The following is a 17,404-nucleotide window of genomic DNA, read 5'->3' on the forward strand; positions in this document are numbered from 1 at the left end:
TATATACGAAGTACTTCATCCAGCTGAGCCGCATACTCGTCCTATGGTGCCTTGGAGCTAAAGTTGATAGATGTATAGCCTAAGACGATAAGCAGTTTACGTGTGGTAACTACTCAGCGATGCACTGCGAAATCGTTGCGCGATCAATCAGGACACCGAAGTGGCAATTCAACTTGAGACGGTCTGGTAGAAATGTCGAGTTCAGTTGTGCTGGCGTGCTCCTGGTAGAAAAATGTCATTAGGCCTTTTCAAGGTAAAGGGCTGCCTGCATGTCAGTTTTTCCAGGTGGTGTAACGTTGAAGGAGATCATTCGGAATTGAACTGTTCGGCGCAAAAAAATCGTTTTTCAGCCGTAGCACTCTTTTCGGTGTATAGCTGCCATGGAGCCCCAAAGAGTCACGGAGGCTGAAATACTGTCAGGTTGACCAAGACTCGACAGGAAGGCTTAATCCTTCACGAATGGTTGGCTTCCCAGTGATGGAACCGGAGTGAGGCAGAATCACTCTAGTTATCGAGCTGTAAAGAGTGCTCTGTAGATCGTATTATTGCTTGTTCCATGTACGCGATACCACATGATTGTCGTCCGGAATGATTGTTCGATGAACCTGACTAGGAAGACTGTAAGTTGTTGAGTTGCGAATCACAATCCTCCGGTGAACAGCTAGCTTCATCCAGACGTTACACATTACTCATAAAGCCGCTGAAAACCCTTCGATAGCTCATGACCGGTTTCGCTATTTTTGGAGCTCACCAGGTAGGCGCAGCCTCCGAGTTTCGTTCAACGTTATCTTCTATTTGAACCCAAATTGCACGAAATTCGACAACTAGACATATTTGCGCACCAGTTCGGTAATCGTGGGAGACACCAGAAACCCCAAGAGGGTCGAAGCTGGTCATGGGCTGCGGAAGACATTTCAGCAACCTCGTGAGTAATGTGTTACGTCAACTTCAGCCAGGTTATATCGCCTGACAGGCACTTTCGTCCTTCCGATTGCGCAACCAGAGTCTATTGGATGGGATTCTAGACGGGCGACACATGATAGCAAAACCTTGAAAGTATTTCGTTTGATTGAGGAGGACACTTTCAATCGTTTCCCAAGGCACTCTCTTCTTTTTCGAAGCATTCACAGGCTACTTCACTCATGTCTCTAATAGAACACTCTCGACTGTTAAATGTGCCGTTGTCCTAACAAAGCCTTGTTTGCTCCACTGTTTAAGGCAGCGAAGCTTAAGTGCTGAACACTAGTGTTGTGCCGTCAATGGTGATGATGTAGTCGAATATCAGGCTTCTTGTTCCTTTATTTTCCACCGGCTTACACATTCAAAATTCAGGTCGCGGTAGCATTGTTGCTAATCCCACGTTTTGCCAGTAAGAGACCTAAAAGACCTTATATCTGCCCGTGAGTACTTGTTTGGCGGTGGATCGATCTTTTCTTAAGTGAACTTTTGACCTTGCTTTAACCAACAGCCATCGGTAGGTACGTCAGATGATGTGTGGTGTGTTTCTATCGTTGACTTTTGAAGCCAGATTTTCTCCGGCATGTGATTTCCTACAAGGTGAATTCACGTTTTTTGTTCCATTTGCCTTGAGTAATCTTATTTCTCTTTCCTCGTTAGCCCAGCAGTTTGGACACGTCTGATTATCGAAAAACCATTTGGACATGATCTTTCTTCTTCCAACGCTCTTTCGGCACATCTTGCAGAGCGCTTCACGGAATCTCAAATCTACAGAATCGATCACTATCTGGGCAAGGAAATGGTTCAAAATCTGATAATGCTACGGTAAATTCTATACTTCCCTGTCGCTGTCATCTTTGCCGCAAATCATTGGTCCCTGCTTTCTACTTCCACAATTTTCCCGATCATGAAATAAGACGGGGATCCATGGTCAAATTTTTTCCATATACGTGCGCAGTGTTGCCTCCCCCAGAAGTGAACGCTTCACTGAAGCGAACCAAACAACCTGGTCCCAATTTTTACGGCTGCATTACATTAGACTCCCATTAAGCAGCGCTGCATAAAATTTACAGGTCTCGGTAATTGAAATCTCTAGTAATTTCTTCAGACTATTATGTTGTGACGAGATCTTTCGCTCCAGTCTTCGTATCATCCCCAATGAGCACTGTTTGAAAGAAATGCACATACAACCTTCGGTGGTATACTTTTTTGGAAATGCAGTTAACCTGCTCTTCAGAACCATAGCATCTCACACTGGAGTTTCTGGAAAGTAGCTTTAATTGTCTTGCATCTTCAGAACACTGAATATCGCTCTGAAATGTCCAGTCTATTGATGGAACGTGTGCGGGATTAGGTAGGTTTTCGATGCGCTGTTAAAGCGAAGTTAGTAGACGAATCGACATATGGTCGTTTTAAAAATATCAGCAGGATGATAAGCCGGTAAGTTTGCAGGTTTTCGTAAACTCCCTGTGCTAGGAAACAACATGGGAGCCAATGACCTAGGGTGGGCAACGTTTGGGGTGAGGTCAAACACTCAGGAGTCGTCATAACAGTACAATAGCGCAGATATCTCAGAGTAAATACAGGCTCACGTTGTACTGATTTTTGAAGGATTGATTTACAAAGCTTTCATGATGGGCAATGCGAGTAGCCACAATTGGATCCGGTTAGCTGCTACCATACGACCTTGAAAGAATAGTGATATTAGGCAGCACGACGAAAAACACACAGTAATGCGAGTTAGGCATTAATAAGCCAGTAGCTTTCCAGCCACGGTACGATCTTCCGCGGCTTCGAAGTACCATACCGTGTGCTAGGAATGGTTGGTACCGTAAGAAGCCCACTCAGTCGAAGCATACGGAGAGGGAAGCTGGGTACTTACTACACAAAACGGAGTGTGAATGACCGCAAATCGTCGCTTGTCTGGCGAACCAATCCCACGGCAGTGGATGGACAACAACAAAGCTCGACTCGATCGCGTACAACCTGTCTTTCGGTTTTACTCAGGTAGCTAATCATTGAACGTACTGCTGCAAAAAAATAATCGTTCAGCATTAACACCTAGCTGCCATGCCATGTGAAGGAAGTACGATGGTTTGAATACTACCAGGTTACCCAAAAGTAGACAGGAGGAGGGTTGGTTCGAACCACTTGCTGATGTTTTGTGTACGAATGCTGTCGAATGCTGATAGAAACAGGATGCTTGTAAATCATCCCTCAAATCTAGGTGACTGTGTAGTAGACCCCTATTTTACCACATTTTACAATGGATGCTGTTCCTGCGAAGGTGGGCGTAGACTGTGCTACGCTGAGCATGGAACCACCTTAGTCCAATGGGCTAGAAGGTGCTGGAGTAGAGGCTCCTTTGAAGGCGACTTTTGGGATATTTGGTTATAAAGACGCTTGTTTGGGAACTAACTCAATAGAGAATGAAATCAAAGAGCAAAGGCAACGGAAAACCTGAATATACACTCATTTGCAAACTAATTTGGTTTTTAGAGAGATTCACCTGGAACCCAGCTGAATCTCTCGTTTGTGATGTGAATAAAAATATTTTTCTTAGTGGGTAGCCAAAACTTTCGCTTTGAAGTGACAGCCATGAGTTCAGATGAGGACTGTCAAAATTCAGTAGGACCTGGCCGTCTTAGTAAAAAACGCTGAAAAGCTCGCCAAAAACACTTTTCCAGTTTCAGCCATCTGTAGCACTAGTATTGGGCCAAGTGCTAGCCCCCCTTCCGCGAAGACTCAGCCCCCTAGGAGAAAATAAAATGTCCTTATCGTCGGTTGGATTACTGTGCCCAGTCTCCCGGTGTTCTTCCACTTATCTTTTTCAAGCTTTCCTTCTCTCATCCCTCGTAGCTTCTCAAATCACATCCTTAACTCGCTGTGGAATTGCGACCATATTGACAATGTCACAATCAGTTTCAAAGAACCTTTTGGTACTGAAGGTCGCGGTGGCTACTTTGATCAGTTTGGTATTATTCGGTGAGTAATGGTCAATATCTCTGTTAATTGATATTTATTTGGACGTGTTTTGTTATGAGTTACAGCAGTCTCTCTAAATGGTACCGCCTCACTAACTGGAACACTTTACTCCGGTCCCGCGAAATTCTCGGCGTCTGATAAATGTGAATGAAAATGCGTCGTGCATATTTTCCATTCTGGCTCTACGACTCCCTGGCAGGCAACACTCCAGCTATGGGGACATATGAGCACTACAAAACATATCAGGCGTTTTGTGTTTATTTACGGTGGTGCAGGATCCCCATATGTCAAATTTATTCCTATCCATTATTTTCGATGCATCTGCTTGGTACTGACGACGGATCGGAGTGAGTTATGATGCTGATCGTTAACTCCACAGTGGTCGTTATAATTATTCCAATCATTGCTTCACCCCATTCGTTGCTGAATTGCTTGATGGCAGTTCACTTTTTTATTGTTAATTCAGCTGTACAGGTCCATTTTCCTTTGTGAACGCGCCTTGAAGCGGACGTTGCCGCTTTTCAAAAGTAAAGTGCAAATCCCTAAACCAATTCGAACGTCAAAGTGTTCACGAACTATTACACAACTTTGGTGGCGCGTGGTCTCGAAACGATTTAGTGGAAGGAGTTGTCACTTGGGTTGATCAGTCTGAGTTCTGTTATTAGTTATTGAAAGCGCAACTCATGAAATACTGCCGTTGCAGGTCACACACGGATTTGGCACCGGTGTATTGGCGCTGGTAATGTTGGCCTCTGAACCTAAAGAAAAGTTCTTCTGGCTCTTTTCCCGTTGCGAAGACTCTGAGAAGCGTACACCCGATTCCTGTGGAATATGCTTCAAACAGCATCAACCGCGACGAAATTGATCCTTCAGCCCGATTGCTGGCATTCAAAATGTATCACACTGCTGCCGGCTGCTGCCTCTACCATTCATTTAAAAAGGTGGTTTAACGCCTTGCTTGAGGAACTTATACCAGAACCAGCTTTGTGTCTTGGAGAGCCTGCATAAAAAGGAAGAAATTCAATCGACGTTTTTAGTGTTTCAATTACGGTTTGCTTTATAGAGGTACCAAAAACAATGGCCGTTCCCGAAAGACCGCGATTCGTACTAAAAGATTTGGCGGATCACGGTTATCTCCCTCCACCCTCAAGTATTCATCAGACCCGTTCGATCGCACCCATGAGTTCATCGAACTGCTAAAATCCAATAAAGACGCACCTCGCCTAACGTTACTGCGATAGGAAGAAACGCCTACATCTTCAGGTAAATATCAAGACCGGATCTGTGGTTATTCTGACGATTCACAGGAGGAGGAACATCACGATGCTAAAAGGTTCGGATTGTGTTCAGCTACCTTTGGACGTCCAGTGTGCAGTCGGTCACCATTCACGACTACGAGGTGGTGGTCACTCTCAGGCAGTGCATGACGACTGACCAATGTCAACTTTCGTTGTAGCGGAGACCGTTGTAAAACTGATGTTTCGTTCATGAAAGACGAACCAAACAGTCTGAAAGAAAATGACTCTGGATGAAAAAGATCAGCGGGGTGCAGCCTCTGTCAAAAAAAGGTCCCAAAAATACCTTTTCTCTAATTAATAGGCTTCTTTGGAAACTTCGCCTTTTGGCGCCGAGCAGCGGCGTCTATCTTTTACTCATTGTGGAAAAGCCATATATGGGACGAGCGTAGATACACATTAACTGCGGGCGCAATCAGTTTTAACGGATTTTAGCTAGCTTCACTCACAAATATTCCTCAACACAAGCCTGATGCTGACCGGTAGTTCGGCTAGGAAGCGAATGCTTTATGACTACTATGCTCAACCAGTACGGGTCGAATCGCACTGACCCTAACCAGGTGGGCACTAAGATTCCTTAATACCCCATTTCATGTTCCCACATCATATACTGCCCACCATGAGCTCATAATGATAGAGGACTATCTAGCGGTTTTGACTGGGTGAAGCGCCATTTAATTGTGGACACGTTGCAGTCAACTGAATCCTGCTATGTTACTATGTGCCCAAAAGAAGGATACAAGCAAGTGATTTTTCTAGCTCAGGTAAATTTCGATATACCTCTTTTCTGCCGGCGCACTGCCAAAGTCTAGATGTTTATCGAAAAGGTGAGTAAAGCCCGTACTTCAAGAAATCAGCAGAATAACGTTTAAGTCATTTAAACGTCATTTAAAGTCATCTAAAAGTCATTTAAAACTACGTAAAACCTACGTAGTTCACTCTCCAGAAGAGGCTTAGAAGTTCCCTTCTACGTGGTGATCTCTATCAGAACAACCTTGTTTCATCTACTCTTGTGCTTAGCAGGTCGTGTAGCTTCAGGACACTGCCAAAAGAGGGCCAGCTCTTATCATGAATTTACTCATGGTGCATTGCCCTCAGTTAAGTAGTTCGTAATGGGCAATCAACCGGTTATGGGATTCTTCATGTGGCTAGGCTCTTCGGGAACTAAACGGGTTTTTACCAGTCTTTTTATTTCATTGGCCAATACGAGGACCAGACCACTACTGGCCCATCCGATCACCTTCAGTGTCTTCATTGTTGCTTGTTTTTTTACTTCTGTCGCAAAACTAGAACCTTACTCCAAGACAGTAAAAGAGTATAACCCAACTAACTGTTAATGAACAGCAATGCATGGAAGAACACTTCAATTTTCAGTGCGTTTTTATCCAACTAGCGATCGAATGAAGACCATTCATCCACTCAACCTCATAACAGACAAGTGGCACTAATAGACTATTGAATCCTCTCCTCACACAAGACTGAAAACCAAATAACCGTGCATTATTCAGCCGTTTATTCATCTGTTATCTGCACACCTTACGCAGTCTGTACTAGTGGATTAGTGCTGTCAACTCCGAATCCCATGTAGCCCCACGGTATTCATCAATTAGTGGTGCTTTACTGACAGAATACTTACGACCGCTTCGCCAATCTGCGCTGAATGCTCATCAGTCATTATATATGATATATATGTATATAGCACATAACATTAGATATATCGGTTGGGCGTAGATTCACTTTTTTGGTTTGTACACTACCGACAAGAGAACCCAGTTATCACGAAACCCAACTGTAATATCTTAAGACGCGATATCGACAAGGCTACAGACAAATCTGAGTTACATTCGATACCATCTTTGAACCGTTCATTCTTCGATATGTGTGCTCCTGTATTAGTAGTTTGTCAAGAAAATAATTCACAACAATCTTTATTTTCAGTGACGTTGTGCAGAATCACTTGATGCAGATACTCTCATTAATCGCAATGGAACAACCAAAATCGCTTGGAGCTGATGATATTCGTAATGAGAAGGTGCGTTTATTAAATGCTTTCCCCCGAATGGCTTTTTCCAGTCCATCCTAAAATTCTAATATCGTGTTGCATATGTGATGGTTTGGATAATTCCACCTCCGAATTGACTTCATTCAACTTCGTTAAGTTCATTTCAGTTGGCAGCCGATTATCGGCAGTTGTAATGGATCTGTGCTTGATATCTGCAATACTCACAGGTTTCGAGGTCCCAACTACAGTGTTTCTAATTGTATTTAACACCAACGGGTGAATTCCGTTCTCCGCATGAGCAAGACAATAACTTTATACGTAAGGTTGTGCAGAATTCTTGGACAGCAGTTCTTCTTCAGCAACCTTACATAGATACATGTATCGCGACATCTCGAATATTGTACCATCTGAAAAATGAGGCGGCCTAGTGTAGCACATTGAGTTGCCTGGAGACATCACAAACGAGAGATTCAGCTGGGTTCCAGGTGGGTCTCTTGCAAATGAGTGCATCTCGCTAAAGACAATAACGTATTTAAACCAGTCCATACTTTGGAGATCATGTATACCCACAGAAATATGAAATATTTCCTGGATACTTTGTCGGGTTAGGTATCAAAGTAAACCAGCGTTTTATCTGGAGCTCTGTACAACGGTGCGATGCTGAGGTTGATTATGACAGTTCATAAGCAGACAATGGGCACCTGAACTAGTAACAAGCTCACCGGTTTGTAGTGGAGCGTCAAACATATTCGGCAAATGTTCCGAGGTCTGTCGTAGTCGAAGGAACTTTTGGCTGAAATGATTAGGAAGTCATATATGATTGACTCACAAACAGAAGACAGTGATCTTCAGTTCGCTGTCTGCACGGTTTGAAGAATTGAATCATAATTGGGGATCGTCCACGGTTTGTGATGCCGTTTCTGCAGTAGATCAATATCAAGTGGTCCATTCAGACGCAGAGGTCACTACAATACCCGTAGTGATCATTTCTTGCCACTAGTTTGTAAATAAAAGATTCGAAAAATGATGCTTGGACACTGCAACACCTTGATCAATGCTGTTGAGAACGATGCAATCGTTCCTCTCACGGGTTTGATTGTCAGTGTGCTGAACCCAGATACGGACATTCGAAGAACGTGTAGGGCGTTGTGACGTACGAGTGGGTACTTACATACGATGGCCTACATGCGGGGTTGTCTCTTTGATACCATAGATCGATTGTTGATAGAAAGCATTAGTTTATGTTCGAAATCCATGTCAAAACTTCTGCATAATTTAATGCTGGAGCGAGATGGTTCAGTGGTTAGCGCGCGAATTTACTAACCGGAAGGTCCTTGGTTCGAACCCGACCTCTGCCTCTCGACTTCCCTTATCTAGGCTTGGGCAACCTCGTGCTCCCTTCGAGTGGTATGGAAGGTGTTACAGGTGAACGATAATTTAATGGGGGGAAGAAAGGAATAACATCGCATACCTTCAGGTGTGCTGATTTACACATGGGTTTGATAGCGTTTCGAAATCTTCCAGTACGTGGTCCGATACTCCAAGATTTCCAGATTTAAACTGGCCACAAATTCAGAAAACATCTGCATCTGGATGCGAAAGGGAACCATTATGCATTGAACGGTTGTCTAGAGAATCAACAATGGATGACTTCGCCTAAATGGAATTAGACTGATAGTTAGAATCAGCATGTCTTCTATGGACAGACTATTGACCTGCATTACTTACAAGTCAATCGCAGACTGGACACGTATGGTACCCTGTATTTAGCCATAGTTTAACGTGAGATTTGTGGTGTATCCTGCAGAATGTGTGGGAGGGTCCGTTATGTTCAGAGGTCAAACAACCATCGCAGTAGCATAGCTTACTGTGGTTTGTCACGGTCTGTTATGGGCTGTACGGCGATGGTCACCAGAAGCCACAATTGTGAAGTCATCTGTCTGAAACTATCAAAGTGTGATAAACTTCCTTTTCCCCGTCATTGTGTCCCTGACCGGTCAGCCTGTTTGCCGGTGGTCAGTTTGTGTAACAGCCTGCGCGCAACTACCTCAAGAATCATGTTTCAGTCTTGGTGCAGACTCCATCTAATGGAGCTTGACACGTGATAACGGGTGATGTGTTCGCACTTCTCATCAGCGTTCGTAAGTTCTCCGGCTGAGTATCACAGTTCATCACGTGTGTCCGCAACACCGCAATACACCGTCGTCTACATACTTGAGAATCCAAGCCTTAGTATGGTGAACCACACTGCGCCGAAATGCCTGATGTGCAGTCTTCTATTAAGCCAATTTTCGAACCGTAGACTAGAATCTTCCATCGTGGATGCCGCTTACACACACATGATGACGACCTGAAAATCACGAATAGTGTCGCCTGCGCATTAAGGTCAAACTGATGGACGTACGTGTTTGTTCATTTCTTTAATGTCACCATAATTGAGCAAGCGACTGGGATTCTATAGTAGCACATTGGAGTTTTACAGCCTTTAGGACACCTTGTTTCACCTCCAAAGATTGTAAAATTAAAACACTCCGACTTAGAAGGACTGAACTGAAGATAATATTTTGACCATCGCTATGATGGTAATCCCGATTTTTCCGTAGATCCGATGGCAAACAGCGATGTGAGTTTTACCATGTCCCTTACCGAATTTTAGGCACTTCTCCTCCGAATCGGACTCACATGAAGCTATAGAATGTTTTTGTAATCAGAGAACACTAGGATTTCGCACATTACTTCGCAACACTGATCAAAAGAGTTGGGGGATTGGCTTTTGAGTATACATGGCGTTGCTCCAACACCTGACGGATCGTGAAGGTGTGGTCCGCGCAAGCTCTACCCAGTCGAAATCCCGCGTCATGCTCACTGGTTCCGCGTGCCGTCGTAAAAAGGAGGAGGATCGACAACGCCAAAAACCTTGTTACAATGGGAGTCAAACTGACATCTCTGTGGCTACTGTATTGACTGTGAATTCCTGTGAACATGTGCTCCATTATCCACACGGTCGTGCATGGTCTCGTCCTCGCAGATGGATTCACTCTGTTACATAGGCACTGGCTGAGGAATGCACTGCTGTTCTCTTCAGGCTGAAAGGATGGTAATGCTTGATTAAGGAGATACGCGTATATTTCTGAGCCCTAAGGCATTCCAAATTCACAATCCACGTTTCTTTCCCGGTCCAGCAGTGCGGATTGGAAGTAGCAGTAGCCCAATGATTTTTTGCTCGAAGTACCCTGACGAAGTGTGTTAATAAAACAGCTAGCTGGCTCGGTCCAGTTGACCTTAGGTTTGTCGTGAACATGAGGCCCGTGTTTATGACACGATAACGATGTGCTGCAGAAGAATGTGTGTACTGTCTCTAACCAATCGTCTAACACTCGTCGACAAATAACCCCATCTTTTTCCTCTAATTTGGCAATGAGAAGCTTGCAGACTTCCCCCTCTAGTGTTAGGTCCCCGATTTTGTGCTCATCAGCAAGTTGTTCTGGATTGCCAGTTTGGTAGTTCATTTCGAGTGGCCTAAACAGTGGAACCGCTTTCCCACCATACGCCACTCAGCCCCAACAGTGTTTTTCTTGCGGTGAAGGACTCCCGTATTCGGCATTTGATTCGTTCATTTGACCGAAAGGATTTCTCCAAGACACTGTAGGTAAAATCAACCAAGAACCCAAACGTGTCTTTCGGTATCCAATTTCCGCTGCCATACAATAGTGAAGCACAAGAGACCGACGCCTTACCATCTTGTCCATGTGCGAATGATGATTGCCCAAGATGCGTTTTTTACGATGACCAGGTGCCTTGCTAACCTTTGCAATTCGTGCGTTAACTTCGCCACTTACCGTCACGTCTGTGGATAGCATGTTGTAGATATAGAAGAAAGCCGTGCATCATGCTATCTCCCATGCATAAACCTTAATAATTAATGTTTCATGTTGAATCTCCGGTGTACACTGATAATAGACAAGAGTTCCGGAAATTTTTGTACTAAAGCCAGATCAAGAACCGCTGGGTCCAACGCCTTTGCCACTTTATTTCCGCTTCGGAGTACGAAAGTAAGGTACAGTGATCTGAAGACAACCGCATACGAGCAGTGGACTTACGCACCAATATTCTGGCCGATATTAAACAAGTAACCATCCAACTGTTATTGAACTGCAACCGATCGTAAAGGCTGAACAAGACTTGGACAAAAAGGCAAACTCGTTTGAATTCAATGTCAATTCCGAACTGGCTCGAGTTAGTTGCGCAGGCCCGCAGCTGGGCTTTGTTCCGAGCCCGAGAAGCTTTGATGAGGCTGAAAAATTCTGGCATTCTGTGGAGTGACTGATTCTATGACGTTTCTGTTGGATTCCTCTGGCTGCAATAATTGTGCCACTTGTATTTCGGTCTCTTCGAAAGAACACTTTCATCCAGAATGCCAGTGACTACTCAACTGACCAGGATAGGAGGCATGTGACATGTATCATTGCATCAACTATCATTATTTCTAGACTATCGTTTGCGTATCGTCAACGAACAAGTCCTCATTGACCCGTGAGTGCGTGCTTTTGTATGCTTCGTCATTCTCGTGTCGTGTCGACTATTATTTGTTCTATTTTCAAGCACTTCTTTGGAGAAATATAGATACTGATTTAAAAGCGTTGTGTGAAGAAACAAAAATGGCTTATGTCCGATCTTTTCGTCATTCCAGCTAGAGTCCAAGTGATAATACGATAGCTCTGAATATATAAACAGGTTACTTTCAGCTGTCAGACCCAGTCCCCTCCGCGGTCGATAAGACCTCCGTCCAGACACCTAGTTGACTGCCGGCCACCGTCTTGATAATATAGCCCCCATTTCCCCGATAATGGTTTTAATTTGCGATCCAAGTGAATGTGATCACTTTTAAATGAATTTTACCCAGTTGTAAGTCCACTGTGTGGTTGCATTGTGTAGTGGAGCACAGATCTTTAGACACCCTCATCTGTACAATTATTCAGTGTTTTTGGCAATGGTACATTGGCTAGGTTTGGTAATACTCACCTAAGTATATATTGAATGGACAGTAAGAGGTGATATCTGTGGTTATCCGCATGGAATAAAATTATCTACTTCCTTGTTGTGGTATTCATACACAGAAGTCCTATGGTGACCGTGTAGCGGATGAAAAAGTAAGTGGCCTGACTGTGACGGTCGATCGCTCTCTGCCTAAAGCTGACAAGTGCTTAGTTCTTTCTGTTGGGCTACTCAGAACATCTGGAACCACTGGACCATTATTTTCTCCCACCAATCCACACAAATCCCATTCAGTTCATCGTTTTCAATCCTTTGTTTTTCCCCACGACCTACGATTCCGTTCACCACTATTCAGGTTTCTCAAATAAAAACTTTCTGTTTGTGCAATTTTTTTTAACAGCTTTATATAAAATTTTCAGTTCCTTTAATGTGCCAACACAAGGAGTATATAATTTTTATAAATCCCTGAATAAACACATGAGGGTACGTGAGATCCTGTCACTCATTTTATGGCTGGGCTCATTTATTTTTTCGGGTGGCAACGACTTCTATTCCCTGTATTTTTGCGCTGATTCCTTGCTCTCTAGGGCATCCTTACCGAATACCGTCTTATCACGCCGTGTATCTGGATGCGGTGAAAAAGCCAAAACAATGTCCTTTTATGTAGCATTCGCATTGAAATTTTTGGGTGTTTGTAGTAAATTTCGTATTTTTTGACTCCTCCTACGTTTGAGGTGAACAAAACCTTTTCCGTATTCCATCGGTTAGTTCTGTGCGAGTAATCAAATACTTTTGAATCTCCTTGGTTCAACACTACCCCTGCTGTAAACTTCCTGGAGTTTGGCTTCCCGAATAATGGTCCCTTAGAATAAAGAGCCAGTTTTTTTCCTATCTGGTAAAAGCATCACACCCAGCGGCCTAGCTACGCCGTTCAGATTACCTAACAGCATTCGATTAGGATACTTAATTCGTCAGCAGTCCTGGAAATGTGTTTGAGCCATGCTAACAGAAGACTTGAAGAAGATCGTAATTTCTGTGGGGTAGGTTACTCGCCGTGAATCAATCTTCAATGTTTCAGAAGGGCTTTGATTACCCCCCTCCCATCCTCTGTGTCCCTTCTATGAATTGAAAACCAGCCTTACCCAGTCCCAGTTGGCTACGTGGCTCTATGAGTGTCCACTGTAGCCCTTGCCTTACTGACTTTGAGCTACAACTAACTGACTTTTCCACTTCGACGCCAGTTCTAGAAAAGCAACCTTACTAACCTAAGGAAACAGCTTTCCCGTTTTGTTTGGAACCACCTCAAAAGCGGAATAGTCGGGTTTCAGCGGGATTTAATCCTTACGAACCTTTGGAGAAAGAATTAGCACTTGAACAGAAGCAGCTGTATTCACACTGAATTACCTGTCCCTTATCTGGAGACGTGTCATCCGGTATTATCCTTGATCAGTCAGACACACACGATACATTGTTGCACAAGCAAACGTTGTGCAGATGTTGTTGGACTCGAGTTCGTTCGACTCAAGCATCCTCGCTTGCCTTTCAAACGCAGACCTGGGTCACATAGTTATCACTAATAGTTGGTTGGTTTTTCGAATTTCGGTCTTTCTGAAACGGTTTCTTCGAAATTTCTTGGTGTTTATCATCTATCACCTTGCTGTTAGACTGATGGATCTGTTGGTTGGCCTGATGGGTATTGATCAGGTAGTTGTTGATATGTTCACCAAGCTTGGCACTTAACTTACAAACCGAACTGGAAGATATGGTCGATGGGCGGTTGACTGGGTACTTCCTGATCACCTGTGTTTGTTAATATAGCTTTTGAAGAGTATTTCTTATATCTGGATATTTTTGGCCCATCGGGATACAGTCTTACCGGAAATTCGTTGGTATATTTGTTATTTGTATTGCTTTGTGCTATTTCTTTGGTTTGATGCAGTACCTCAATGACTATTTTTAGTAGTTTCTTTTCTCAGTTAGCCTATCCTCAAATTGGATTGCGTTGTGGTCTGGTCACGAAGTTGATTGCTTTGTTGCAGTTCCGTGTTTTCTGCATTGCAGTGGCGGGTATTCATGCACCCGCCCGTTATGCAAATCGTTTCTTTAATTTACTGGTTTGGTGCATATTTTTTACTCAGAGTTCCTCTTTGGTTCCTTGTGCAGTTTCGAGCTGTGTGGTTCTGGCGCTCTGTTGTCATTAGTGGGCGATAACTGGATGGCTTTTGTCTTGGCGTCTTCGGCGGAATGCCACGTTTCCATAACTTCGCTTTCTTTCTTCGTTCTTACTTCAGCCAGTGTGTGAACATCGTTCCAGTACATTGATGTGAGGGAGAATTGTGCCTGTCTTCCAGTAGCGAGTTTGTGTTCATGTATTCTCGCGGAAAGCTTTCTTTCAATCTGTCCGATGTAGCGTTTTTATCGCAATACTTGTATTGGTGTTGTTCTTCAATATATCCAATCTATACTTTGGCTTTGGTAGCGTCCTCCCGTAACATACTTGGAGGTTTATGAATGGCCGTCGTATTATGTTGTATAGGCGCTGCAGTCATTTCAGCGACGCACTTGATGTATGGGTTGTGATTCGTTTACCTGTCATTGCTGTTATATTAGTCGTATTTAGCTTCCTGAGCGATCGCCAATTAAAGTTTCATCGGTTCCCATTTGTCTGAAGAACCATGTGTCGGAGTTTTTTCTCAATCCTAGATTCTATGGTGTTGTAATGTGTCTCGATCCGCTTAAGCAATGTCCTTGATTATGGTGATTTAAATGGCAGCTCAGAAATTGGTTAGAACAACGAAAAACTGGGATCCCTGGACGTCCTCATCGCTGAGTTGCCAATGGGACTGCTACAAGCTGAGGCCCACAGAGAGGTGACTTTCTTCAGTAAAACAAAACACCCCAGTTTGGCATAATGTTCACAATGGATTTCCTGGGGTCAACGCTGGTCTTCCACGGTTCAGTCAGGTCTTATCAAAACTGCTCCGCGTCAGCTTTCTATGGGCTGTCTGTATGAACCACGCTTAGATCAGTTTCTCCGTTTTCTCTTTGTGTACTGAGGCCCAGTTCCGGTTCTCTATTTTTCGACCCCGCTGCATCCGCTGACGAAGCTGGCCTGAAATTTCTCTTTCGGGTTGTTGCTATGGCGTCCAATGTTTGTGTCATTTATTTTTGTTCTTATCAGGGAACTATGGCTCCGTGATGTGGTAAAGAATTTCTTAGGCTGGTGCAATAGAAAAATGTGGAGGACATTCTATGACAGTCTCAACAGGAAGTTGCTGGGATCTACCGAAAGTGGCATCGTCTTCCCAGGCGGTTGAGATGTGTGAAGATTTTATGTATAGAGGGATAAGAAAAGGCCACCTTTCGGGAAACCGATATGAAACGACTCATTCAGTATGTCCCTTCTAACGAACGTCACTCCATCGTCTGTGGTTTGTCACCTACAAATAGCTCAGAGGATAAATACTAAACTCCTGGTTATCATAGCCACTATCCGAATCCATTTCTGACTGCTTAGATGAGTTTCCGAAGGCCTGGACAGCTTTCGTCTTTTTTTTACCTCTGTACAGATAAAGGACGTGTGTATTGTCACCACTGTATCCAACCTGTGTTTCAAATGCATATTGCTATTTCTCGACGTTTGTTGGATTTTCACCCTCCATTCACTCACCCGTTCGGCTATCCACATACACGTCAAGCTTGAACCCTATGATTAGGATTTGCTATGTGCCTTTCCCCTACCATACAATTAATAAGGCAAAAATTCGTCTCTCCATGTTATTATGCTTGAGTTACTTGTTCCACCCAAAATCTAATGTTGATGAACTACTTGGGAGTACGGCACTGTCTTGACCTGTTTTCCTGTGCTTTCAGTTTTTTTTTCAATCAGGGCGTGTTTGTTGTATGATTGAGAAATTGACGGTTCCATAGGAGAATTAGTCGCTTATTTGGAATTTTCGACAGACGTAGAAGTTCGGGATTACGCCTGTTTGAAGGGCTTCAAAGCTATTTTCCTCTCAAAACGAAAACCTTATTTCTGTTTCATTGTAGGTTAAGGCGTTGCGCAGCGTTCAGCCCGTTTCACTTAATGATGTGGTGGTTGGTCAGTACGTTGCCGATCCCAAAGCAACCGAGCCACCGGCCTCTCTTGGTTACACAGACGATCCCACTGTCCCCAACGGTAGGTGAGGCCTTTTACTTATCAAGATTATCCCATTAATTACGGAGTTACATAGATTATTCCTTCTACCTTGCATCCTGTCCGGAATAGTCGTAGCTCTTATCAATCACCATTTTATCTCAGAGTCTCGGTATTTGTTATTTAAGTTTTCTGCGCAAGAATACACTTTGATGGTTGGTCCTCCTAATTGTCCTGAGCTCCAAACGGTCAGTTATGCTTACAGTTCATTGTCGCTTATGTAAAGGGTTGACTGCGCGGACAAACCGTTTACTACCTAAAGCTTCCCGCTTGGTAATTTTATCGTCACATCAGCATTCTTTTCGACCAATCACCTCTGACATTTGTACTGCTTCACGCGCAAGCGAATATGCTCGCGTCTGTTTGAGTTCATCCATGAACGTTCGGTTTCTCCCCTCCGAATCTGATTGTTTAAAACAGCGAATCCCTTTTATCCATATCATTTTCATAGCAGGCAAACGTAGACGTAAGATGTTGATACTTCAGTTGATTTTTCCAGGTGGAAGGCACGGCGAATGACATTTGTAAAATAGCAACAGCATACAAAGTAAGACACGGTCAGCTTCAGAGTAGACACGAGTTTCGGATCAACGCTGCCTCTCTAGCGTTAACCAGTACGACTGCACTAAATCCCATTAGTCTCAGATTGGAATTGCAAGCTGCACTGATCACAGTCGAGTGATTGCTATTCTCGGATTTCGCTTGATTGATTGCACGGTTCATGTTTGTATCTATGTATTCGAAACTGAAATGTACCGATCCGTTCCATCATCTACTAATGAACCCATAAATAACAGATTACAGCGACCTGATAGTAATCGGGACAAGCTGGGTAACTTTACTTCGAAGTTAACCTGATAAAAGTTCCTTGCTATATGATCGCCCTTGATTAGAAGGCTCGCGACTACATTCTTTTTTTCGGGACGTAGTATGGCGATGTAGTCTTTCTGTTTACGAGAACGTGTATTTCTG

At 43.7% G+C, this 17,404-nt stretch overlaps 1 protein-coding gene across 1 annotated transcript in view; it reads left to right on the forward strand.

Moving 5' to 3' along the window:
- The window catches only part of T265_04324 (hypothetical protein), a gene marked incomplete at both ends in the record, with an annotated part of 40,013 nt that overhangs the window by 14,295 nt on the left and 8,314 nt on the right, over positions 1 to 17,404 (forward strand). Inside the window, 4 exons of the mRNA XM_009169033.1 lie at positions 1,618 to 1,782; positions 3,817 to 3,942; positions 7,176 to 7,269; positions 16,285 to 16,414. Coding sequence (XP_009167297.1) covers positions 1,618 to 1,782; positions 3,817 to 3,942; positions 7,176 to 7,269; positions 16,285 to 16,414 — 515 coding nt within the window. The remainder of the gene's footprint in view (positions 1 to 1,617; positions 1,783 to 3,816; positions 3,943 to 7,175; positions 7,270 to 16,284; positions 16,415 to 17,404) is intronic.

This window comes from Opisthorchis viverrini, assembly GCF_000715545.1.
Source record: "Opisthorchis viverrini unplaced genomic scaffold opera_v5_70, whole genome shotgun sequence".
Taxonomy (NCBI): domain Eukaryota; kingdom Metazoa; phylum Platyhelminthes; class Trematoda; order Opisthorchiida; family Opisthorchiidae; genus Opisthorchis; species Opisthorchis viverrini.